Raw genomic sequence first — 24,979 nt, 5'->3', positions numbered from 1 at the left:
GTGTCACGGATGGGAACTCATTCATCGCAGCTATGCCTCGTGTGGCTGGAGCACAATAGCCACGGAACATTCCCGGGAGTTGGCCCGTTTGGAAACCCCGGCTTTTAATTAGTACTTCAATGAGACTTCTGTTCTGCGCGGTCGAAAAGAAGGTTTTCGAGAGAGAGAAAGTGCGCCCCCCAACGAATGGACGGCTTTTCCCCGCCTTCATACAGCGAACGGGCTCTCACAAAAAGCTGAATGCAAGCACTCTGGCAGAGAGGCGGCTTTGCTCCTGTACGAACACACAGTCTGCATAAAAACGTGCAGTGCTGGCGTACGCGGCTGTATCATAAGTAGTGTATGGCAATGACGACGGGAAGTGCAAGTGAGGACCAACGAGTCGACGAATTCGCTCGAGCTCGAGAGATACTCGCGGCCATGAAAGAACGAAGGGCGCTCTTTTCGAACGTTTTGGAAGGATCGTACAGTGTGTCGGATCGAGCAGCGGACGACGGCCAGCAATTAGAAGCTGGGATCGGAAAGAAGCAAGTAGGCGGCTCCATTGACCGCCGTGTAATTCGGAGGCAGATCAAGGTAGCACTCAAAGAACGGCAAATGATGCTCTCAAGGATGCTGGTAGCTGCGGGTCCAATAGCAAAGATTGAAAAAGATTGCTCGTCGCATGACGACCAAGATTCGGACACCCAGAAAACCGACGAATCCAGTATTTGGTCGCAACAAACAAAGTCGTCTTTCTGTTCGCCGGATAGTAGTGCAGAACAGATGAGACGAAACACGAATGTTCCTCTGTTCTCGGGAATTGAAGAGGTGTGTCAGTATCGTAAAAAATCATCTTTCCGGGCGCAGAGATTAGATATTTAAGAAATGCAGGCAGGACGAAACAACTTGAAAATGTTGTTTACTTGTATTCGATCGCGTTCGGACTTGTTGTTCGATCGCCATTCTTCTGGTATAGAATGCTGTCGTCTCCAGGGAGTAGCCAAGTGAAGAAATGCAGGGATGATCAAACGAAATGAGTGCTTACAATTTGATTGATATGACTTCGAATGCAGCTGCACGGGAAGACGTGGAATGACGGAGCTGCCCCGAAAATGTCTTGCACATCAGCATCGAGGATGCGTAGGAATTGAAGTGCCAACATTGTAGTGTATATTCTCCATTCGCAAATTCAAAAATATAAGCCCGCTACAAAATGGTTTAACAGTATTATATCTTTTGGCTCTTTCGACTGTTTGGAGTACGCGGTCTACACTTCTGTTGCACGACGTGTGTTTCCCCTTCCGACACGTATTTACAGCTCGCAATCCGTTACTTTGATGGATATTGAGGAGCACTGCTGTACACCGGAGTCGCGGAAGTCGTCGGATATGCTCCGAGATCAATATCCGCTTCATTGTTTTGGCCGTAGCCACTAAGACTGATTTCGGGTTCCGAGGCAGGGACTGCAGTTGCCACTGTCGTCGGAGGAGGTCTCGAATTAGGGTTTCCGAACGAAGTCGCAAATCTCGTCGTCGCCTGTACTGGTATTTTGAGTCTGTCCGGAGGAGGGAGGAACTGCGTTGGTCTTGCCTTGAGGAGACGTCTCTCCTTCCGGTGCAAACTCTACAGTAAAGGTTGAGCCAGGCCCGAATCCGGCGGGAATGACAATGGCATTCACTTGACCATCCGGGGCCTGCACGTGAATAGTTTGGCCGGCGCTGACTCCACTGGGTAGAGTAACTATTGTACAACGTGGTGAGATCACCGTGACACGTCTCACCGTCAACAACGAAAGTGTGCTTTTCTCGGAAGCAGAATTCCTTACCTTGAACAAATTGAGACTCCGCTTTGCCGCTTTGGGGATGAGCGGATCCATCTTGTTGTACCAGCGTCAGAGCGTTGCCGCCTCCGTACGCGACAAAGTGCGCCACAGCCTGGCCGTTGTGGTCGAACTCGGAGGTCGGCGGAACGTACGTTTGATGCTGCGGGCGACGCTGGCCCGGGTAGGCCCCGCCCAACTTTTTCTTTTTCTGTTCTGCTCCCGTGTGATCCGTAACAACCTAGTAAAAATTCCATAAAGAAGACGTAAAAGTACCACGAGGATGAGCCTTTCTCGCGTCCGTGCTCACACGCAAGACCCAAATGTGTCCCACCCACACTTACTTCGGTCGACGACGCACAACCCATCGTATGCCTTGCAACAATGCTTTTCCCGGAAGTGTGTGAGTTTTTTCGTCTGCCACCAGACGAGTTGATTGCGATGTGGAAGTGTCAGGGACACCGGTTTGGAGTGAGCTTTGACAATGTCCCGTGTCTCGTTTGCAGGAAGTGGAACTACGCAAGATCGACGGTTCCCCTCGGGTGCCTTTTTGGAACACGTGAAGCGCTGTTGCTGGTACGGTACATTTAAGTTACTGTTAGTGCGATTTGTGCCGAATCTTGTCTTGCTCGTTTGGCAAAAAACAATCTACGATTACCGAGACCGCCATAGAGTACCAATAAATGTCCTCTACGACAGAATGGAAACGGAAATTTTACCGTCTCGATGCGGAAAGGAAAACTACATAAATAGATAGGACAAAATCTTCTACCAACAGTAGTTGCTCACGTCCAAAAAGCTAGGTACACGAGCCTTTTGGTTGTACGAATGAAGATGCTGCTTCTGCACTATTGAAAAAAGAGGTATCGGTAAGCTCACAGTTATTACATTCTACTTCTATTGGAAACGTCGGAGCGCGTTTCAAAGCTTCCACTGGTTTGGGCGAAAACATTCGACTTTGTCAAACCCGAAATCCTGCATCTCGAACTCTATTGATCGCTCTCCTGACTCACTCGTGTTTCTGGGGTTCTGGTCGGTCAAATCTGCTTCGGATCGAAAGGTGCCGATGTGACCATGATGATGCCCGGGCCAAAGTATGAGCAGAAACTCGTAACGGAATCTTGAAGACACGAGTGCTCGGTTGCTACTTCCCTCGATTGTTGGAAATTGCAACCGTGGGTAAGATGTGGGCGCCTTTCCACAAGTTACTCCCCGTCTTTTTGGCTTCGTCGTCCTCTTCCACGACCAAGTCGGCGTCCTGGACACCTCCGAAAACGCCACAAGACTTGACGAATGCGTTTCGCCAAGTTTACCGAGAATTAGAACAGCCCGGAAGCAAGTTCGTGTACGCCACGGAAACCTTGCGGTTTTCCTACGTCCATCCACCGGTGAACGGTACGAAAGCGTGGAACACCGGCGCGTTCCCCGCACCATCGACGGCCGAATCCGCGGATGCGAAACCTTTGGCTATTTATATTCCCGGCTTGGACGGATACGGAATTTCGGCTAGTACGCATCAATTTGACGACCTTGCCCAGTCGTTCGAGCTTTGGCGCATGACCATGATGCCCAAGGATCGATCCAGTTTCGCTGTCGTGGTCAACGCTATTCACGATTTTGTGGAAACACAATTGTCCCCGGACAGCCACGAGGAAAACATCAAGAACAAACGTCGTGTGATTTTGATTGGGGAAAGCTGCGGCGGAGTATTTGCGTCGGCGGCGGCTTTGAAACTGCAAAGCAAGAGTCGCACGAGTCCTCTGGACGGACTCGTGTTGGTCAATCCGGCCACGTCGTTTGACCGTACCGCCTGGGAAGTTCGTAAGTGCCCTTTATGATTGAGAATACGTACTAGGATGGTTGATTATCTAACATTTGGTATGCGCACATTCTTCTCGCCGCAGTGGTACCCCTTTTGGCCTCGCTCAAGAATCTGGACCCAGACGAAACAGGAGAGAACGATGTAGTGACACCGTACGCCGTGATCGGCAGTCTAATTCTTTCTGGTCTGTGAGTGCTTATTGCTGTCGTTAATTGTATGGCTCGTTGCACTGAATCCTTCTCAACAATATTGTTCTTCACCGTTCGAACATTGCGCTGCACAACAGACTTCCCGACGAAGACCAAACGAAGCGCATTCGCGATAATATTTTAAACCTCGAAAGCTTGCGGTCCCCGGGGATCAACCTTGCCACTCTGGCCCAGCTGCAGGAGGCTGCGGCTTCCAGCTTCCGCATGACGGCGGACTTCTTGCCACCGGAACTTCTGGAACACCGGGTTTCGCGTTGGTTAACGGTAGGCAACGCGGTCATCCAATCACGACTGAAGGATATAACCGTCCCTACTCTCGTCGTCGTTGGTAGCGACGACAAGCTAATGCCGTCGGCGTCCGAGGCGGATCGTTTGCTGAAAATTTTGCCCAATAGCGAGAAACTGGTCGTGCGTAATCGCGGACACTTGGTATTGGACGAGAATGTAAATTTGACGGAAGCCATTCTGTTCTCGAAGATTGATCTGCTGCGTTGGAATGAAACGAAGAAACCGTACGATGTGATCACCGATTGGAAATTACCGTCTTTGGAAAAGATAGAGAAAGCGGTTGAAGAAACGGTAGATCCCCTACGCCGCTTTCACAGTCCCGTCTATTTCAGTACCGACGATAAAGGGAAGCGATGGATGGGGCTCTCCAAAGTTCCGAAAGTAGACGGGCCCCTTCTTTTCGTCGGGAACCATCAGCTTGGTACGTGGTCCAAATGCCGTATATATGTAGTGCTCGCTTTTCCTCTCATCTTCATCGTATCTCCAGGTGCTGCAGATCTCCGCTTTATATTTGCCCAACTCTATGAAGAGAGAGGAATTGTCGCTCGAGGATTGGCTCATCCACTTTTGTTTTTGATGAATAATGTGACTGAACTTGCAGGCCGTACACCAGGCATCATCCGGAGTGTTGACAACAGGTTTGCTTTCGCAAATGCTGACTTTCAATCATTTGGAGCGCTGCCAGTAACGCCCCGAAACTATTATCGACTGATGCAAACAGGGCAAAGTGCGTTACTGTTTCCCGGTGGAGCAGCAGAGGCACAGTCGGGACGAAGAGACTACCCTCTTTTCTGGCCGGAAAAGACCGATTTTGTACGTACGGCAGCGCGATTCAATGCTACCATAATTCCTTTTAGCGCTATTGGAATGGTAGATAGTGTCAATGTGTTGGTGGAATCGGAGGATATATTCAAACTCCCGTTTATTGGTGAAAGGGCGAAAGCTCTCTCCCGTAATGTGACAGCGGCACGGTACGACACGAAAAAGGAAGACGAAGTGCTGCTTCCCCCAATAGGTGTGCCATCACTTCCTGCTCGAAACTACTTATTATTCGGCAGGCCTATCCAAACAAACGATCTTGACTACAAAAATAAACAAGATTGCGATCGAGTATACCGAGAAACGCAGTCCGCAGTGCGTATAGGTTTGGATGATCTGATTAGAGCCAGAAAGGAAGATCCCTTTGTGGATACGCCGAAGCGCCTTGCTTACGAACGAGTCTTTGACAAAAAAGCGCCAACGTTTCCCGTCAGTGAACTAAACTAATTCAGACCGAATGAAATAACCATAGAGGAAGAACTATCTATAATTTGTCTGCTCTTCGACGAACAGACGGTGCAGCTCGAGCCTTTCGGCCTCTTCGACTGATGCACAGGGAGTGACCGTCCAAACTTCAAGATGGACTACTTCGAATTCGTTGCTACGTGACTTACGATCGCCGAGGCTCGGATTGTTAAAAGTGGCACAAGCGCTGGTTTCGCCGCCCATTAAATCTCCGTCGATCATAAAACCGATCCCTTTTGGCTCGACTGCGTATGGGCTTGTGTGATCTTCACTAAATTCCCCTCCCCCTACAGCCACTGTTTTTTCCGTGCAGTATTGAATCATTTCGTCACTTCTTGTGTACGGATACACCTCCATTTCGTTGTCATTGTCATAATTTCGAGTGGTGGAATCAGGCACAGCACGAGACGCCTTTAATCTCCACAAGAAGGATTCCCCCGATCCAAACCAAGAAGGACGTACCCGCCAATGTGAACTGCAAAAGGCCCCGAACACATGCCCGCTTTTAGTTTCTACACCGAAAATAGTGTGTTTCGATGTCCGAACTTTCGACAGCAACGTGGGCAAATGGGCTCCATCACGTTCCATCGAAAATTTGAGCCAAAAATTCTCTTCCGCAACACCATAAGGGAAGAATCCCCGAAGCGATTCCATCAACGCAGGTGTCAAGACTCCCGGTGGCTGGTGAGGACGCGCTCCTAGAATTAAGAAGGGGTGATCCCGGTCCTCTAAACGGACGGGCGATGTAAAAACAGGCTCTAAGGGTGGTTCTTGTTCTGTGTGCCAAGCGGATGAGGTGGCACGGATTTTCTGAGACTTTTTCCAAGCCGATTTGGCAGCTTCCGCACCAGGAGGCGATGAATCTTGAAGAAAGTGAGATGAATGCACCGCCTCCAACGAAAACAATGGGTCGGACACTAGTGTTCTGGACGCTGTTTCTATTGCCGATACTTGTGCTTCCGACACAGCTTCATCGTCATCCTCCAAGAGACCCTGCAAAAATGTCCTCTCAATAGGAAGCAATGATCCATCTTTTTCAATCAACGTTGACTTTAGTATACGGCACGCCATCAGATATCTTTCCCGGGTTGCGGAGTCGATATCGCTGGGAATGTCGGAAAGGGCGTCAGAATCACGAAATTTCTTTTGTGGAGACTTGGAGAGTCCGAGGACTTCGATAGCCGCAGTGCTTGCTGCATTGGTAGCTTCTTGCGTTGCCGAATTTTCCTCTCGTGAAAAACTATAGAGGTGAACTGCGTTGGGACTTCGCCTGACGCGGGGCGGAGAATCCGTCCTGCTCGGGGGGAGTCGGGGCGACGATGACGACGACGGCGAATGTCGTCGCTTTTTACTACTATTCGGCGGGGAAAGATTTGCACTGATCGCGCTGATAAGACTGGCCTCCGATGACTCAAACGAATGGTTAAGATCCTTGGCTCCCTTCATCGACAAAACCATTTTGTCCAGTTCGTCTTCACCATCAATTGGTCTCAGGTCAGCGACGGGCTTTCCCACATCAAATAATGAATTGTCGAGTAAGGAATGCGACTTATTTGCTTGAGCTGAATAGAGTCTTGCAGGCCGATTTTCAGGAACGCTCGCTTCTTCGTCGCTGCCACTAAATTCTCGGTCACGATGCAAGGCGCTAATATCATCTACTTCGATGGATTCCATGGTAGCAGTCATCTTATTTGTACGCAGCTGCAGTCCGCGATCCGCCTCCTCGTCAATGAGACCTAGAGCATTTTGAGGCCGCCGAGACCTTTCGTCGTGATCCCAACTTACTGGAAATTCTACGTGTTGATCCGCCAACGCTTGCGCCGGTTGACCCCATCCTTGTGTACGCAGACGCCATTTTTCAACGGCTTTGAGATCTTCCTCGCTGTCGCGGCCCCCGCCAATGTTTTCGCGTGTTATAATGTGCGAGACCGGCGGAGCGGTGGATCTCCGGGAGAACTTGGGGTGGCTGGTCGTGGGCTCGCCCCATCGCACTTCGTCGCGGTCGGAATCGCCGCAACAGCACTCCATGGCATCGACCTCCCTTTCCGCACTTTTTGACAGCGGCAGCAACCAACGAGTTTTGTCTTTTTTTCGATCATCCACGCGTTCGTTCTCGCGTGTAAGATATTTCTACGCATCGAAAATTACGTCGCATCGATATTTTTGGTGTCTCGGAAGGGAGTCACCTGAAAGGAGGGGCTTATCGGATAGGTGAGTGTCCCATTCATATCACATTCTATAGTATTGCATGTTGGGGTTTCGTGACGCGTGCGCCGATTCCGCAAAAAAATCGTCGTCATTCCGTTCTGCTCACAATATTATAGTCTTTACCCTAAAGAAATAACCGATATACTATAGTGCATCACCTGTAAACAGGGATCTCGTCGGTTGTGGAAAATTGGCTAACTAACAGTAACAGTAAGTTGTTTCAACAACAGAAAAAAGTGAAGGAAATTTAATACACAATGAAAAACCATCCCCGGCGAAAAATTTAAAAAGGGGCCCGCTTGTCGGTTAAAGTACAGTTATTCTCCCTTTTAAATCTTCGTTTGCACTCTTGTCGACTCCTATATATTCGAGACTCCTTCAGGTTAGGATACACATACAAACAATGTCGTAGTTTGTTTGGACGTCGATTACTACCAATTAATGTAAAGAATTCAACTCGTGACACTCTTTTTTTAGCATTCCCAATCAACACTAACTCTACTTCAAGTCAGTCAGTTTCACAGTCAGATTGAAATGAAAATTGACTTTCCAATGGGGTTGGAGTTGTCCATGGAATCCGCCTATACGCAAAAGCAGAAAAAACTTTTGGCAAAGAAAGATTTCGGAATGTTGTCGGAAGCCTGAAGTCTGGGGGGGCTTCCCTGCACGCAGCCATTGTATCGAGAGGGACTCGAGCAGCCGCTTCCAGCAATGTTTAACATTTGATTGTGATACAGTATGGCCAATTCACTGTCAGCTAGACTCTAGTATGGGCCACCCCTAGCCGATTTCAGACGGCATTGTCGCCCACGATCCCCCGGCGTTCCAGCGCTTCTAATCGTGCCGTTCGGGGATCCGTGGGCCTCCGTGAGGTTGTCCCCAGGGTATGCCCCGACCCGGCATTGGCTAGCAACGATGCGTGGTCAGCAGCGTTGTTCGCGTCCTCTCGAATTCCGCTGCGAAAAACCGATCCAGCACGAGCAGATCCCGTAGCTTCGGAAACCGCACTGGTGCGTTGTGCTGAACCTCGTTGCATTGTAGGTAAGCTCTACCGAAAGAGAATAGAGATTTTTTGTTGACGTGAGTCCAACTTTATGAATCGAAGTCGCTTTGCGCAGTTTTTAACGTACCATTCCCTCCGAGGCAGAGCCCCCGTTGGCCTCGCTCCATGCATCACTACCCAGGATTGCCTGGCCAGCCACCCATCCTTCGTTGCGGGTCCAGTCTGCTAGTATCGTCTCCTCCCATTGGGAAATCCGCGGCGCGCTGGGTTTAAGGCCATCCAAGTAACCGAATCCGTACGCGTATCCTATCCCCATGGAAATGAGATTTGCCACGGAGAACGACTGCCCGAACAAGCCAAAGACGGCGAACAAGGCCAACGGATAGTAGATGGTCGGAATTTTACAAAAGAAAAGCGGCCGTTGGGTTCCACGAGGTGCCTGTACACATTCCATTGCGATGATCCCGAAGAGAATCAACCATATCCCAGCGGCTGCCGTAAACAGAAAAGCCTGTTCTCCACCCGACACATAGTAGAGCAGGACATTGGTCACCAGAAATAGTACATTAGCCAGTACTCCCATGGTCAAACACAACACTCCAAACGCTGTCGATCCCATGGAATTTTCCATTCGCTTTCCTTGCGAGGTAAAGGACAGAAATGCGAACAGCAACGAGAAGAAGCGAGTATTAACCAACGGACTCGTCAAAATCCGGTAAATTTCGAATCCGAAGACGGAAAACTGTGGAATGTTTGCCATGGCAAAGTGCGGATCAATGACCCACGAGAGAAGATAAGACAAGACTAGGACGGTGAGGATCGAACGTGTGACGACTGGTGTATTCCTGCGAAAGTCTTCGTAGGCGGTTAGCACCGGGTTGGGAGGCGGCGGAGCGGACGAGGACGAAGCGTCTATCGTATTAGAGGGCATCATGGTGCTTCGTAGGAATGTATACAACAGAAGCAGATGACGCTGCGCCGAGTCGCTTTGTGCTACTTGGACTATCTTTGTCCCAGCATTAGTTTCAATTTGGCAACTGACAGTGAGTCGGGGTCGCCATTATTTCTCGCTCTCGAACGCTCAAATAATCATAGGAGCAGATTTTGTGAAAATTGCGCAGTCTTACACTCGGTCACAGTCACGGACCTTTTAAATATTTAAATTACAAATCCTGTAGTGAAGAAATCAAGGCCGAAAACGAAACCGACACAAAAATTAGACAACCAAATTATGGTGCTGCCGTAGCCTGACTGCGAGTGGGTGTTTCTTACCAAGGCATCGACGCTACCGAGGGATTGAAAGTGTTCGAGGTAAGAAGGATTTGCGGTGTTTGTATGACATGAAAACACATTTTCCCCATGAAAGCCAATCCAACTGAGTTGAATAGAATGGACGAACAATCGGACGACGACTGCATTGGACGTCTCTTGCGGACATGCGCTTCATTGACGGACAAGGCCTTGTCGGCCAATATCTTGACGGCTCCGGATGATGTGTCGGAGGACCATATTGACGCCGATATAGAGCGTGAAACCGCTATATCTCGATGGCTTGATCGGCAATTACTAGAGTACGAGTCGCGCCTGAAGACGCTCAGGAACACTGGCAGTACGGCATTCCCAGCGAAATCCTCCCGTGGCGTCGTGCAACAGCAATTGGTGGATGCCTCGATCCGAATACAACAAGAACACATGCTTTTGGAAAGAATTATGCGATCCAGGACTGCTCGAAACGTTGCCTTCTCGAAGGAACCGACGCCCGACGATCTGCTTCTACAGCAAGCCCAGCAAGTCTGTCAACGTCAAGTCCAGCGCGCATTGGAAAAGAGCCGCGAGCTGGAACAGGTACAGCAAGATGTGATGACGGCTACTGAGGACAGTCGAAGAATGCAGACAGAGAGTCGAAGCTGTTGGGAGAGTCTAGTTCGAGAAGGAGAAGATGACGTGGTAATCTCTAATGCATCCACCAAGGAATCCAAGGACGAGCGGCAATTGCGTGTTCTAGGAAGGGTTCTGGTAGACCTTGTCACGTCCAGCAATATCGATTGGTATGAAGACGACAAACTTCAGGAAATAATGCAGCGATTGGAGCAACTCGACCATAGATGAAACGAGGTTGCTTCTAGGAAAATGGCAAACTGATACGGTATGAATCAGAATACACCATCCGCAATTTTAAGAGTCAAAATAGACGGGTTTGTTGAAAAGAAATAATAAATCTAAGCTAACACATTATACTTATGAGAACCGCCGCCAACGCCTTGCTTCGCACTCACACGCAACGTTTCTTCGTTGAGAAGTCGTTGAATTTCCTGCACGCAATCCTGTAGCATTCGATCACTAGTAGCTTCCAGATGCAAGTAAAGCTTACGCTCGTCGTCCTTGGGCTCCTTTCCTGGACCAAAATACGTACCCTTGAGTGTGACCGCTGTCCTAAATTCCTCCTGTAGTCTCGAAGTCGTATCCTTTTGCGTAACCTTCCACCGCGCTTCTCTTGGATATTCGTTGATTTCAAACTCTCGCAGCCAGTGGTTGTCGCCCATGCGGACAGGTCCAAGCAGAGGCTCGGTGGCCGCCTCGCCTTCGTTCCCAGCAGTCGGTAGGATGATGCCGGCTTTCCGTAGCAAAGCTTCCTTCATTCCGGGCAAAGCTAGGATTTCGGGTGTCAATGTATCAGGAATTTCCATTTCAATGCCGGCCACTTTTTTCATTTGCGTAGAACTACTGGCTGAGTCGTTTTTAAGATGGCTGTCGTTGGTGTCGTTCGCATACGGGTCTTCTTCGTCTGGATCGAGCAGCCCGGCCTCCAGCAGGGCTTGCCGTTTTTCCAGTCGAGCCATCTTTTGCGCTTCGCTCAATTCGGTCGAGTCATACGTGTACCCCTTGCCTTTGAATCCGGATCCGGCGTAACGTGCCTCTCCCTTTTCTACCTTGGCTTGAAATTCGTCAGAGAGCTGCCTCAGCTCAGGGCTGATGTTGTCACCTTGTCCAGCTTCACTCATTGCACGCACAACGTTAGGGGCAAATTTGGCTTCGTCGGTCGAGCTTACAAAAGTGTAGGCGACACCACGGTTTCCAGCACGACCCGTTCGTCCCACTTGGTGCACGTACGCTTCCAGGTGGTTGGGTGCCGAAAAATTGATGACGCAAGTACACGACCCAACATCCAGTCCACGTCCCGCCACTCCAGTGGCCACCAGAACATTGGGACCATCCTTACGCTTAAAGTCTGAAATGGTGGAATCCCGATCCTCTTGTTCCTTGCCTCCGTGTAGCGACAAGGTGGAATAGCCATTGCGGAGCAATTGTTCAAACAAGTTGTCCGCGCGCACTTGCGTGTCGACAAACACGATAACCTTTTTGGTTCCCTCCACTTGCTCGCCCAGGACTTGCAGGAGACGCAGAAATTTTTCGTCCTCTTCAACTCGTTCGGCGTACTGTGTGACACTATCCGATGCTACCGAGCGACCGCCTACCATCACTTCGACCGGGTACTGGAGTGATTTGCGGGCCAGCGATTCCACCGCCTTGGGGAAGGTCGCCGAAAAAAGCACGGTCTGTCGATCCGGACGAACCGCCGCTAAAATGGCCGAAATCTGTGGAGCAAAGCCCATATCGTACATGCGATCGGCTTCGTCCATGACCACGTACGTGACGCGCTGTAGCGACAGGATTTTGCCCGACTGCATTGTTAGTATATCAATCAATCGACCCGGCGTGGCTGTGACAATGTGTGTACCACGCTTGAGATCGGCAATTTGTTCCGCCACACCGGCACCTCCGTACACAGCAGTGGACCTGTAAAGAGCCAAACACAAAAAAAACAGACACGGTGAGAAATGGAGTTTGTAAATCATCCGAGCCCAAAGCATATCGATGCGGGTGCACGCAATCGTGGTCGCGTCCGGTATTCGCAGGGCCCACCCCCCACTACTCGAAAGCTATGGGGGCGCCACCGGCAACAGTAGAAAAAAGCAAGATCGTTAGCAGCGGTGCCTGGGTCGCGATCCTTCGCAGACGCCACCGTCAGTGACTTACTTGTAGCCTAACGGTTTGGCCATATTTTTGCAGACGACGTGGATTTGGTAGGCCAATTCCCGTGCGGGTGCCAGAATGAGTCCGAGGGGTCCGGATTCGTGCGGACCCAAATCTGGCTGCGCGTCCATATGACGCAAAAGGGGTAAAACGTAGGCCAGCGTTTTGCCGCTGCCTGTTTTGGCAATACCAATGACATCCCGACCGGCCATGATGCATGGTACACACTGGGCTTGGATGGGAAAAGGCTGGGTAATTTTTTGGGATTCGAGTAACTGTAGAATCTTTTCCGACAAGCCGCATTCGGCAAACGAGGATACTGGTACCGGTGCGCCTTGTCCGCGCACCCGCACTTTGAGCTTGGCCCGTCGAGAAATAACTTGATCGTGTGTGAGTGTGGCCAAGGAACGGGGGACGCGGTAGAGGTTCTTGGGAAAGGGTAGGTATTCGACTTGGGAGTGATCTACGGATTTGAGTTCCTTCTTCTTGTTAAGTTCGGCCAAGACTTGGAGGGCATCCGGGGCTTCCTTTGCTTCTTGCAAGGCTCGCTCTGCTTCTTCCATGACGCTGGTTTCCTGATCGTTGTACAATCGTCCGAGTTCCGGTACGGCTTCGGCCCGTTTCCGTGCCTGAGCGGCTTGTTCCTCCAGTGCTTTGAGATGTGACTCGCGTCGCGATTTCTCCGATTTCACGTCGGCGGCCAATTCCATGACGACGGGCTCCGCCGGTGCGGCGACGCCGGTCGCCGTGGGGGTCGGTGCAGCTTTTAGGGCTTCAATCAAGGCACGGCGCGCCCGTTCTTCCTGTTCCTCGTCTTCATTGTCGGACGCTTCACTCAACCAATCGTTGGGTTGGTAGTGTCCGTCGGTATCCGACGGCGCGGTGGGAATATCGGCGGCGGTCGCGACGCCGCCCGTGAGGGGATGCGGGTGCCGGTGGGACCCGGGACGGACCATGGATCCTCCCACGTCAATCGCCACGCCCGTGGCACTGAAAGGCACGGTGCCGAGGGCTCCGGCGTGCAATTTAGCCATGAATTGGTCCAAGGCGTCCTGATTCGATGAGTTGTTGTTGTTGTTGGAATTGTTGTTGGATTCGTCACTCCCGGCGTTGTCCCAACGTCCCCGTTTGCTCAATGGCAGAGTCTCCCGGACATTGTTCGTATCGTCCTCCCAGTCGAGTGCGGGACGCCGCCGGTGGGCATCGGAACGAGCCGCAGGGTCATCGTCGTCACTACTGCTGTCGCCCAAAGGATTGGTCACGGTAGACCGGGAACGGTGCGTCGCGGCACGTTTGGTGGACAAGGACAAGGACACGACGACGGGTGCTTCCGGTGGGAGCGATCGTTTGCGCCGCCACGCCGCGAGACGCTGGCGTTGACGCTCCGCCGCCGTCGGTTCCGGACTAGTCATAGAGTGATGTGTAAATGTACGTGTTTACGTGTGTGTGTGTATAGAGAATACTAGAATGGTTGGTAGGTAGGTAGGTAGGTAGGTAGGATGGGAGGATACGAGGTACGTACAAATACATGTCTACGTGTACACGTCGTGGGCAAAAGAGTCGTGCGGTCGGTCGCTTTTACATGACAGGTTACATGAGTCGAAACCGTCCGTCCCCGCACATTCCAAGGATTGGTTGTGTCGGTCGTCGACTGTTGTATCAGGGTCAGGGTTCCATGGGAACTCGCGAACCCAAACGCAACCCCTCACTGCAAACAGACTCTCAACTACCTGTGGGTATACCTCGCATCATCCTTGCACTCGGGGAACTCCATGGGCGAAATCCTTCGTGGTCGACCCCGTCCCGTCAATCTCCTCGTGGTACGGTGATTCGAGCATTCCGTTCTTCACCAACAACAACTCTACATTGTGGTGTATCATGCAGTGGCTCAATAAATTGGACGACGTCCTCGACCAGGGCCTCACGTCACGGACCCCGGCCGAGACCCGTTCCGACGTTGCCCCTCCAAACCCGTCGACCACTCGTGGTTTGGACGACAATGACGAAGAAGAACTCTTTCTCGAAGACGCCGTGACGTTCGTGTCGGTACCCGTGACGATTCCTCGCTTTGTCCCCGGTTCGAGTAGCACCAGTGTCGGGGAGGACCATTCGAGTCTCGACAGCAGTCACACGCAACCACCACCATCCTCCACACACACCACGTACTACACACCGGTACGGGTGCCCGGACGACTCCAACGCACTCCTCGTGCAACGAAAATGACAACGACGTCCACACCCGTCCGGTCTCGTCCGTACAGTGTCCGACGTCGGCGGCCCGCCGATTCGTCAACGATTGACGGTAGTGCTGCTTCGGAACCCACGGACCCATTGAGTCTTGATCCGTGTACCGCCGTTGGGAGGTTCCGGGATGATGGGGCGGAACAGCACCCCGCGGTCTCGACTGATGAACACCACGACGACGACGAGACAGCCACCGTGTCGAGAAACAACCAACCAACAGTCCGCCGTACCCATCGCCTTGTTTCCCGACGAACGGACCACGTCGACGACAACAAACTCGTCAAACACAAGACTCGCACCTGTTGTCAGTAATGGTCCCGCGACAAAGTTCTCACAATACCATCCAGGGCCCAGGTTAGTATTACACGACAGTGTGGAGGGAATTGGGTCGGCACCGGCCCTTTCGAACGGCATTCACCACGACGGCGAACGGTTCGTAACGTCCACCAAATTTGCTCCCGAATCAGTGTGCCTGGCAACGGACGAACCAGAAATGGAACAAGGAGGTGCCGTGTCTACCTCTTCCGAAAGGAGTGCCTCGTTTCGGGAAGATACGGAACACACAAACCGTGTGGCATCCACACACTCCTCGTCTACCGTACACGTTCCGAGCACGACCGATTCCACGTCGGAAATCGCTCCTTCATCCCAGCAAGGATCAACTTTCCCACCGGCAGAATACGACAATGATGAACAATCCGACACTTTTGATTCCGAACACTGTTCCTTGGAGACTGTGCCAGAGTCTCGCGACGGGGCCTTGGCGGACGACAGTATTCGCAAAGACGATGATTCGGGGCCACCGACTTTTCCTCACCGGAACGGCGTCCCACGTCAGGTCGAGTTACGTTCCGAATTTGAAGTCGGTCGTCATCTCGTGTCGTGGGTTGACGAGGACGACTTTGGGCCGTGGGACTTTCGTATGAATCGCAAGGGTGTCGTACACGTCCGCCTCCTACGAGCACAACGGCTACCGTGCTCGGTCGGCTCGAGCGTCCAAGCAGTCCTCTCGTTGACTCCGTGGAAAGGAAAAGTAAGGACGGATTCGACTCGCGCTTTCTCTGGTCCCTCGGATCACCATGGCGTTTGCGCACAGTGGGACGAAGACGAGACCAAGCCGACGTCCATGGTGCATGCGTATTCGAGTGCCGACAGCCCGATTCCGTTCGTACACATCGATCTCGTTTTCAGCACGCTCGGCATGTTCGACTTTACCATGTGCTCTTTGGAGCTATCGTGTGAGTCGCTCTTGCGCTCGCCGCGTTTGGCGAAACGACAATGGTTCTTGACTACTACCGGTGACCACGAAGACCATGCCCCACTGATGCAAATGGAAGCCATGTTTGAACCGGCCGAGCCACTTCTACTTTCGTCACCTTTGGACACCATTGAGAATGTAGCGAACACCCGTGGGAGTGTCGACGTGTCGATGACAATTGGAGACACGAGAGAAGGGAACGCTGCTCTACCGTCCGCCGAGCCGTCCGCGCCACACCCACAGGATGATCGATCGCAGGCTGGATTTTCTGTCTCCCACAATTCACTACAACGGAGGGAGGTCCACTCCCTGCCACATCGTTCACATTTATTGAGCTTGAAAACGTTCTATACACCGGCCCAGTGCTGTGTTTGTCACCGTAGTATCATGTCAGGATTGACCAAACACTCGGCATTCCATTGCGAAGCTTGCAACTTGGACTGCTGTCGTGATTGCCAACTCCAGGTGGACGTGGAGTGCCCCTGTGGTTCAGCTATCGCCCGGAAAGCTGTGGAAAAGTCCATACAGAACAAGTTGACCACAGAGAATCTCCTTAACATTCTTGCTCCCAAGGAGGACACCTTGATAAAAGAGGGCCACAGGAAGAATAATCAGTCATTCGTGGCAGTCGAGGACTCTGACCGGGGAGGATCCCTCGCTTTGGACGCGGAGGAATCACATGGTATTGGTCGTGTTCGACTGCATTTTTTGCAGGCTACGGTATTGAGAGAGCCTCTGCCACCAACAGCAGATGTGGAAGATGTCACAGCTGAAGAAATGACTTGGAAAACAGGAGACTATTATATACGAGTCGCTACCACAGAAAGCGATCTTACAAAAAGGACCGCTACCGTGCAAAATTCAGGAAAGCCTAGGTTTGATAAAGCCGAAATGCAATTTAACATGTACGTTTTGATCGTTTCACGCCGGAAAACTGCATCATGTACACTCACATTGCCCACCACTTGTTGAGAAGCCATCATTATGGCACCGAGTTCAGAATAGAAATAGTCAATGCGGAGACGGATCGCGCGGTGGGGTCGGCCCTGGTTTCTACGCAGATTCTTCTACAAAAGCAACGAGACCACAACGTAGAACATCATGGATTGGGTTTGATGTCTATACACAAGGGTCCGCCTTCTTTCAAAGGCATGCTGCGATGGAAAATTGAGATACGGACTGGACGTGCAAAGTTTGCTATGCCAGTCACGTGGGCGGATGCAAAGCAGGGTGTCCGTGCAACAACATCATCGAAAGCTTTTGGGTACGATCACTTCCCACTTGCGCCAGAGCAAGATCATGATGGTAAGTGCTATCTTTGTTCGTGTTACTATTCATGCTGTCATTCTTACGTTGTCCATTTATATTGTCTGACTTCAAACAGGGTCAATCGTTGGTTGGGTCGATCTCCAATCTGTAGTAGAGGAAAATTTCCAAAGCCTTTATGGCAGCAATCCACAAGCGTGTCCTTCACGACCGCAAGGGGACCTGAATATGAATGTTTTACAGCTTCATTTTTCTCGTATTTCATTTTTGTTGGATGACATTAAGGGGGTATTTGACACATGTCAATACATCACGAGCTGGGAGAGTCCGTTGTTGACGCTACTATCTTTAGTCTTTGTTATAGTCTACTGCGTCCGTTTCAACCCTGCATATTTCGGGTGCACTCCAATATCTTTCCTTATTATTATTCTTGTGTACCTTGCGATGATGCGAAAAAGAAAGGAGAGCCTCAAGTCTAGCTTCATCAAGCGTCAGCAAAGCGCTCGACGGAAAGCAGAAAAGGTCGTGGTCAACTATAAGATCCACCGTCCGTTTGGAATGCTCCAAATCAAGGTCGACAAAGGAAAAAACTTACTCTCACCGGAACTTGGATTTTCCGGGAACGTTGGATGCCGGGTGTACTGGGATTTGGCAAGATACGCGTCTCCGAAAAAGGCAACGCAGCTGATGAAAGTCGACAAATCGGCCGCAGTTACCCTTGATATATGTACCACTGACTTTGTTTATATGTCAAATCCAATATGGGAAAGAGTGGTTCCGGGCGATATCTGTAAACGACTCAAACTTGCTTTACCCACTTACGGAGATGCATTCGATATCAGAAATAACGGCGAATCGGCTACAGTCGCAATTCCAATACTTCAGCCTTTCACAGAAATTCGCAAAGATTTGCATAGGCTCGATTCGTGGAAGTCATCTTGTGCTGGAGTAGTGTTTGAGGTGAAGTTCACTGGCCCACTACCTGGTTCTGAATTTGTGCTTGGCGAAGTTTGCATACCCTTTGCTCGCTTGATCGACTCTGGAGAAGTTGTCGGTTGGTTCCAAGTAGGAGATGTGGGTACTCAGGGTCTACCACCAGAGGATTTCCCAGAACCCACCGGGAAGCCAAACGATCACTCCCCCATGATACATATCCGGATTCTTTGGAGCCCTCCAAAAACCGAATTTGCAGGCGCGAGTGAAACCGAGCGGGAAGCTTCGCTGGTCATTCAAGAAGAATTGATGAGATCCGCTGTATTGGTTACAGAGCAAAGGAAAACCATTGTCAGTAGCTCTGTTGGTGCCTTCAATTCCGTAAGATCAATAAGTGGAAGTTTGTTGGCAGTCCAGACAGCACTAGGAAATATCTTGGATACTGTTGAAGCGCTTAAAAATCTGTTAACTTTCTCGGTACGTTAGAAAAAGTGAGTCGAAAGCACGGAGCTGCGCCGGAGAATCCTCCTGACACCGACTGAATCTCTCTTCACTAGGACCCATTTAAGTCCTCGGTCCTTTTGCTGCTTCTTGTTTTGATGTGGATGTTGATGGCTATTGTGCCAACAAAATTCATTCTTCTGGCTGCGGCAATAGTAAGTATTTTTACTACTGACCCCGCCTTCGTCCGCACCAACTCTCAACGGCTTGTCTCTGAACCCTTTAGACCCCTTACGTCACATCTTTCCATGCGCGCTTCGTTGACGGCGCGCAGAAGATTGAAACTTTCCTCTCGAGTAGTAGAACTGATAACAAACACGAAATGGAGGCGAAGCCACATTCAGTACTATCGTGGGTTGTGAATGCCATTCGAGGTCTACCCACGGAGGAAGACCTTCGGATGACGTACTACTGGGAAGCCCGCCGTGTTTGCTTCCGTGAGTTTGAAATGTCTGCGCAAACCAGACGTAATTTGAGATTGCAACGGTTGTGGCGAGCGCAGTGGTATTCAATGCTAGAAATAATGACGACGACTGTTGAGAGCGGCGCCAGCGAAATCGTATGGAGAACCGCATTTGCCGTTATTCATGGACACAGACTCCTTTGGTGGAAGTCAGCGATGGCGTTTGATAACGGCGACGCAGCTGAAGGGCAATTGTTTCTTCAAGGGCACGCCGGCTTAGCGACGCCAACGCCTTTGGAAATGAAAGCCATTAAGCCCGAAGATTCGCGTAGAGTCATTAGTGTATTTGGAAAAGGTGCCGGAAAACAAGAACGAATCACCGTTTTGGCTCCAACCCACAAAGAGAAAGTGAAACTGGAGGAAGTGATTGGTTTTGCGGTTGCAGGCAAAAATGATTGACCCGCGAACATTCAAAAAGGAAGGTTTCTTAAAGTTTAGGTATTATCAGCAGAAGCTCTTACTAAATCACGAAACAATCCTCCTTTTTTTAGTAGCATATCAGGTTTGTCGAATTCTTCCGCCTTTCCGTCCGACATAACCAGGATGTAATCGCTATCCAAAATAGTGTTGATTCTATGGGCCACCGTGATGCATGTCGCCTCTGTGAATTCAGTCCGAATTACTTTCTGGATTGCAGCGTCCGTTCCAGCATCAACTGCTGCAGTTGCCTCGTCCATTATAACAATCTTCGCCCCTCGCAAAAGTGCACGAGCTATTACCAGCAACTGACGCTGGCCGACAGAAAAGTTAATGCCCCCTTCAGCTATGACATCCGTAAGGGTTCGAATACAGATTTGGCCAAGGGATGGGAGACTCTGAGTTGAAGAGGTCCTAGACCGTGCGTACAGCCCAACGCGGTCTAGAATATCTAACAAAGCATCGTCTTCGTATTCATGGAACGGATCAAGATTTGATCTGACGGATCCGCTAAAAAGGACAGGGTCCTGAGGAATAACAGCCAGAGTTCGTCTGAGCCTCGCCAATCCAATCTCCGATATATCTGTACCATCAATCTTTATGGTTCCTTCCGTTACATCAACAATGCGCATCAGAGCTATCATTAGCGTCGATTTCCCCGCCCCTTACACGATTAGAAACATCGTAAGATTACCGTCAATGTAAGAACGGTTGACTTCCTATGATTCCTCTTACCTGTACGACCAACAACTCCTATTTTGCTCCCGGGAGGAATAGTCAAATTTAAGCCCTTTAGAACAAAAGGCAAACCCGGTCTATATCGTAGCCTGACTTCTGTGAACTCAATCGCCCCTTTCGGAGGCCACACTTGAGGGAGTTTTGCGTCAACAGGAGTTGATCTCAGGCCTTCGGACTGAATGTTGGAGTACTCTTCAACTCGTTCAACAGCCACCATATTCGCCTCCATATCACTTGCCATTCGAACGCTCCAGTTCAGCGATTGCGTAACCGATAGCGCATACGAGATCGACAGCCCTGCCAAACCCGCAAAGGTTCCGTCGGCTCCGGATCTGGTGTGCTCCAATACTGCACTCAAAGCCGCAAATGTTACAATTAGTGTTCCAATCAGCTCAAGACGAACAGCGAGCCAGGACTGCGCTGCGCAAGTAAGAAAGTACGCATGTTGCTGAATATCCAACATATCGGTTAGGCGACAGAGAAGACTTTTTTGGGCAGCAAAGGCCCGTATCACAGCAACGCCATCTACGCTTTCGCCAAGCAACGCGTAAATTGGACTCCGGCTCACCGAGTCCAGTCTTTTCAGCTCTCTGTAAGAAATCTTCGTTTACGCAGCAGAATGTCAGAAAGGCTGTACTGGGCGTCTTAGAACTTCGGCCAGACTGACTTACAGTGAAAAAAGATTGCTCTTTCAAATAGAATATGAGCATGGGCACCAAGCACAACAGAAACAATGGAGTCACAGATGATATCACCAACAGTGTGCTGAACACGCCAAACAGTGTCTGGAGATATGTTCGGAGGGTGCCCATTAGCTGCTCATCTATTGTATACATATCTGTAAAGACGATGAGGGAAACAGATCACCTAGATGCTTAGCGACAGGGCCCGAAATACAAGCTTCTCTTACCTTTGCTAAATCGATTCACAAGACGCCCAACAGGCGTCGTATCAAAAAATGACATGGGAGCGTGCAGAATTACCGACAGTAGGTTGGCAAAAAGCTGTTGTGAACGAAAGAGACAGTGAGAAGCAAGCGTAGGTGCATGATTCTTGTCTCCACAGGCGTCTCACCTTTCGGGAGACTTTTAGACCAAAAATGACGACAAGCAGAGTCCTAAAAAGGCCGAACAGAGCAGCCGTCCCGTTGATGAGGGCATAGATGGCAAGAAATCGGGATTGGCTTGATAAGCTACCGTGTCCGGACCAGTAGGTAATCCACCAATTCGAAAGGACAGAAATCCCCTCTGCAAAGCCGAACGCCAAGAGAATTGCGACAGGGGCAAACAACCCACCAGCTGCTTTGATCCAAGAGAGATAGACACTCGGCTTCACGTGTCCCGATTGCCGAGACTCGTCGGTCATTAGTTTCACCGGGAGTTCCGCTTCAATATCCGCTTCTCGTCCGGTGCATACTAAATTACCCGATTCATCAGAAACGCCGTTGCTATCGCTGCTAGCAACACCCTCTACAAGATGTCCACTCAGATCTGTACCAGTGTCACGTAGTACTGCAAGGAATCCAGCGAAAACGGAGTCTCCGTTCTTCAATTCATTGTAAGTCCCACTTTCTACAATGTGTCCGTCCTGTAAAACAATAATTCTGTCTACTCGGGGATGCGATAAATATTGCAGAGCATTTGTGACCATGATAACGCTGCGGCTCTCCATACCAGCAGCGCCACAAGACAGGAGTTCGTTCACGATGGCCTCTTCGAAAAGCTGCTTTGCAACATGAGCGTCAACAGCTGCCAGAGCATCATCAATCAAAGAAAGGTCAGCCCGATGATATACTACACGAGCTAGTGCTACTCGCGCCTTTTGACCTCCAGACAATGTAATTCCCTTCTCTCCAATTTCGGTGCGGTCGCCATTAGGGAGAAGATCCAAATCGTGCTTCAGGGCGCAGCATCTCAAACACCTCTGGTACATCGCTTCATCTACTTCTTCGTCTGTATGACTGAAGAGAATATTGTCCCGCACGCTGGCATTCATAATGAAAGGCACTTGCGAGAAATACGCCATCTTTCCACAAACGGAAGTAGATCCAGTCAATGCCCTGACCTCGCCCAAAAGTGCGTTTATAAACGACGATTTTCCACAGCCAACACTACCGATGACAGCTACAAGTTCGCCTGGTTTGCATTCAAATTCAATTCGCTTAAGACAAAGAAGGCTATGCCCAGCTTCCTCATCGCCTTCGTTTTTCGAACCGTAAACCGCCTTGCCCGTATGGCGGTTTATGAGATGCTCGGCCTCATTTAGCTGAGATTTCAGTAGCTTGACCTCCCACTGTTTATCCAACAGGTCTAAAGCAACTGGATCAGCTTGTGGATTCACCTTCGGACGCTTCGAATCATACGCCGCTGAAACTCCTTCCATTCTGATGCCGATGTTGTCGAGATTACCAGCTTCAACTGGTTTATGATCTTTACAAAGCAAGAATGATTGAATGCGTTTCAATGCCACCGTAGCCTCCACAATATTGCTAATGATTTGAGGAAGCATAAATAGAGGAAACCTCAAAATTTCAAAAAGAGCTAGTGATGTCAACGCCGACGCCACGTCAAGAACATGGCCAGACCATACATAGGCGGAGAATGTCGCCAGCGCCACCATCAACGGCGTGAACGTCCACAGCATTCGAGAAAGCGACAACACAATGTAGTAGCGAAGAAGTTGATGAAGTTCCACCTCACGAAGGGCAAGGATCCGAGATTGGAAGGGCTCTTCCCAGGCCTGAAACTTGACGACTTTCATGCTGGCCAAAACCTCTCCGTTCAAGTCTACTCGCTGATCCTTAGCTCGCATCAACAACTTTTGCATAGATCCCATCCACTGAGCCACAATTTTCGTCACTGGAATCATTGTCACAATGACTAGCACACCTCCTAAAGAACTAGCGCCAAGCTGTTTCCAAAGAAACAAAAGCGCTAGACTGATTTGCAAGGGACTATACCAAATTGCGTGCAAGTACGTTGTCAAGTCTGGATGATAAAGTTTTGAGTGATGAGCCCAAATGGCTTCGCCAAATAATTAACAACTAGTAGAACTCACCTTGTAGTCTCTGGGCATCAATCGACATGAGGTTCGTAATTTCACCCGACGAGCGCGTTTGCCGTTCACTTGCTGACAGCTTCAAAGCTTTATGATAGATGGCCACGACAACGGCTGTGCGCACACGCAAACCCGTAGTGTAGCACTTGAAAAAATAATGTCGGAGGCACAGGCTCATTGTGAGCTGTGACAATGTGACGAGCGTCGTCAAGCCTAAGCCATATGAAAGTGGAGAGTCAGGGTTACGTAAAAACATTATCATAGCATGAAGAACTTGGGGTCCAACAAAGACGCAGCAGTCATGCACCAACTTAAATAAGCCAGCCCTCGCAAATTCAGTACCATACGAGGCGAGGAGAGCACGAAACAGACTAGGGTCTTCCCTTTTCAATTCCTCCCCCCAGGCTTTTTCAAAAGCGGCCGCCACTGTCGAAGTTTGGCAGTCTTTCGGAAACGGGATCAGGCTCAGATCTTCCTGATCCAGTCTTTGCTTCTCGTTTCCGCGGACCAGGAGGGGACTAAACCAGCCAAATACGAGCCTTCCGAGTATCGACCGCCAAGTATCAAGCCCTTGTTGATTTGAGTCAGCATTTCGATGGTGGGTTATCGGTGCTGACCTAACAAGTGGTGTCGTCTCCGAATCTTTTACGGTCCTTCCGTTTCCGAATTGCCCTTCGGTTTCGAAGCTATCGCACTTCTCTGGCATGGTTACAATTCAACTTTTCAGAGCGAGACTATTTACATTGAAGACCGTGGATAAAAGTAATGTACAGATTTACATATTTTTAGAAGAGCATGGTCGTTTGGGATGCCTCGAATTCGTTTGCAAAGTGGATTTTTCGCCGTAAGGATCATATAGCTCTATTCAAATTTCAAGTTTTGAAAAAGAAATTGCCTGACGGTTCCTCTTGCTCGCCGCACTCAGATACAACAGCCGATTCACAAGCGTTTTAGGCGAGATAGGCTGGAACAGTGAAAGTTGACAACTTATATCAGAGTGTGTTGACTGTGAGCTCCTTTTGGCAAATTAGCAAGTATGAGACTAATTTTAATGGCGAATAGCTGTTCGTAACTATTAGCTAGGATTGCCCAAATATAGAGGTTTTATCTCGTCCTACTCGATCCCATATGATTTCAAAAGAGTATTGACTAGAGATCCATCTTTCCCAGACAAATGCATCTCCTTCAGAGCTATGAGCAACGTCCTCAATTGTGTACGACTCTCTTCCTTAAAATAGCTCGAACGAATCGCGTCGATGCATCTCGGTGCTAGTAAGATTCCACCAAGCGACCGAGCGAACGACTTAGAAACTGGAGACCGCACCACTTCTAATACCCCGCTAACAAAGTATCGCACCAGCGACGCGTCGAGATCGGAATCTCCCCGCTCTTGTTGCAGTCTCTTGGCTATGCTTTCCATGACAGGAACAAATTGGCCTTGAACAACTAAAA

General features: G+C 50.1%; 9 protein-coding genes across 9 annotated transcripts; 4 read left to right on the top strand and 5 right to left on the bottom strand.

Annotated features, from left to right (window-relative positions):
• The first annotated feature begins 241 nt into the window (after positions 1-241).
• PHATRDRAFT_43543 (predicted protein) lies at positions 242-1,021 on the top strand. The gene has a single exon (XM_002177963.1). It carries the CDS (start codon positions 343-345, stop codon positions 862-864), a length of 522 nt encoding a protein of 173 aa, XP_002177999.1. The 5' UTR covers positions 242-342; the 3' UTR covers positions 865-1,021.
• Positions 1,022-1,480: 459 nt separating this feature from the next.
• Positions 1,481-2,399, bottom strand: PHATRDRAFT_43542 (predicted protein; the record flags this gene model as incomplete). Its single annotated transcript, XM_002177645.1, has 3 exons — positions 1,481-1,722; positions 1,808-2,042; positions 2,146-2,399. Coding segments are annotated over 3 exons (729 nt in total), but the record flags the coding sequence as incomplete, so codon positions are not given.
• A 469-nt stretch (positions 2,400-2,868) lies between these two features.
• Positions 2,869-5,264, top strand: PHATRDRAFT_43541 (predicted protein; the record flags this gene model as incomplete). The annotated part of the gene is made up of 5 exons (XM_002177962.1): positions 2,869-3,622; positions 3,706-3,811; positions 3,910-4,541; positions 4,722-5,135; positions 5,179-5,264. Exons 1-5 carry the CDS (start codon positions 2,986-2,988, stop codon positions 5,262-5,264), a joined length of 1,875 nt encoding a protein of 624 aa, XP_002177998.1. The 5' UTR covers positions 2,869-2,985.
• Positions 5,265-5,500: 236 nt separating this feature from the next.
• On the bottom strand, positions 5,501-6,079 carry PHATRDRAFT_9962 (predicted protein; the record flags this gene model as incomplete). The annotated part of the gene is made up of 2 exons (XM_002177644.1): positions 5,501-5,637; positions 5,677-6,079. Coding segments are annotated over 2 exons (540 nt in total), but the record flags the coding sequence as incomplete, so codon positions are not given.
• Positions 6,080-8,402: 2,323 nt separating this feature from the next.
• PHATRDRAFT_43539 (predicted protein) lies at positions 8,403-9,615 on the bottom strand (the record flags this gene model as incomplete). The annotated part of the gene is made up of 2 exons (XM_002177643.1): positions 8,743-9,615; positions 8,403-8,660 (listed from the first exon to the last, which is right to left on the bottom strand). The coding sequence occupies exons 1-2, from the start codon at positions 9,547-9,549 to the stop codon at positions 8,403-8,405; spliced, it is 1,065 nt and encodes a 354-aa protein (XP_002177679.1). The 5' UTR covers positions 9,550-9,615.
• Positions 9,616-9,974: 359 nt separating this feature from the next.
• PHATRDRAFT_32765 (predicted protein) lies at positions 9,975-10,724 on the top strand (the record flags this gene model as incomplete). The annotated part of the gene is made up of 1 exon (XM_002177961.1): positions 9,975-10,724. One exon carries the CDS (start codon positions 9,975-9,977, stop codon positions 10,722-10,724), a length of 750 nt encoding a protein of 249 aa, XP_002177997.1.
• A 93-nt stretch (positions 10,725-10,817) lies between these two features.
• Positions 10,818-13,141, bottom strand: helicase_4 (predicted protein). Its single transcript, XM_002177642.1, has 2 exons — positions 12,654-13,141; positions 10,818-12,413 (listed from the first exon to the last, which is right to left on the bottom strand). The coding sequence occupies exons 1-2, from the start codon at positions 12,860-12,862 to the stop codon at positions 10,835-10,837; spliced, it is 1,788 nt and encodes a 595-aa protein (XP_002177678.1). The 5' UTR covers positions 12,863-13,141; the 3' UTR covers positions 10,818-10,834.
• A 1,281-nt stretch (positions 13,142-14,422) lies between these two features.
• Positions 14,423-19,797, top strand: PHATRDRAFT_43537 (predicted protein; the record flags this gene model as incomplete). The annotated part of the gene is made up of 7 exons (XM_002177960.1): positions 14,423-14,470; positions 14,535-15,198; positions 15,242-17,057; positions 17,153-17,457; positions 17,537-18,828; positions 18,909-19,007; positions 19,079-19,797. The coding sequence occupies 7 exons, from the start codon at positions 14,423-14,425 to the stop codon at positions 19,712-19,714; spliced, it is 4,860 nt and encodes a 1,619-aa protein (XP_002177996.1). The 3' UTR covers positions 19,715-19,797.
• PHATRDRAFT_18197 (predicted protein) lies at positions 19,750-24,080 on the bottom strand (the record flags this gene model as incomplete). Its single annotated transcript, XM_002177641.1, has 7 exons — positions 23,528-24,080; positions 22,811-23,457; positions 21,545-22,630; positions 21,381-21,474; positions 21,142-21,308; positions 20,468-21,071; positions 19,750-20,396 (listed from the first exon to the last, which is right to left on the bottom strand). The coding sequence occupies exons 1-7, from the start codon at positions 23,787-23,789 to the stop codon at positions 19,750-19,752; spliced, it is 3,507 nt and encodes a 1,168-aa protein (XP_002177677.1). The 5' UTR covers positions 23,790-24,080.
• Positions 24,081-24,979: the final 899 nt, after the last annotated feature.

Source organism: Phaeodactylum tricornutum, chromosome 2, assembly GCF_000150955.2.
Source record: "Phaeodactylum tricornutum CCAP 1055/1 chromosome 2, whole genome shotgun sequence".
NCBI classification, from domain to species: Eukaryota; Bacillariophyta; class Bacillariophyceae; order Surirellales; family Neidiaceae; genus Phaeodactylum; species Phaeodactylum tricornutum.
This window is presented reverse-complemented; position numbering and strand designations above follow the sequence as displayed.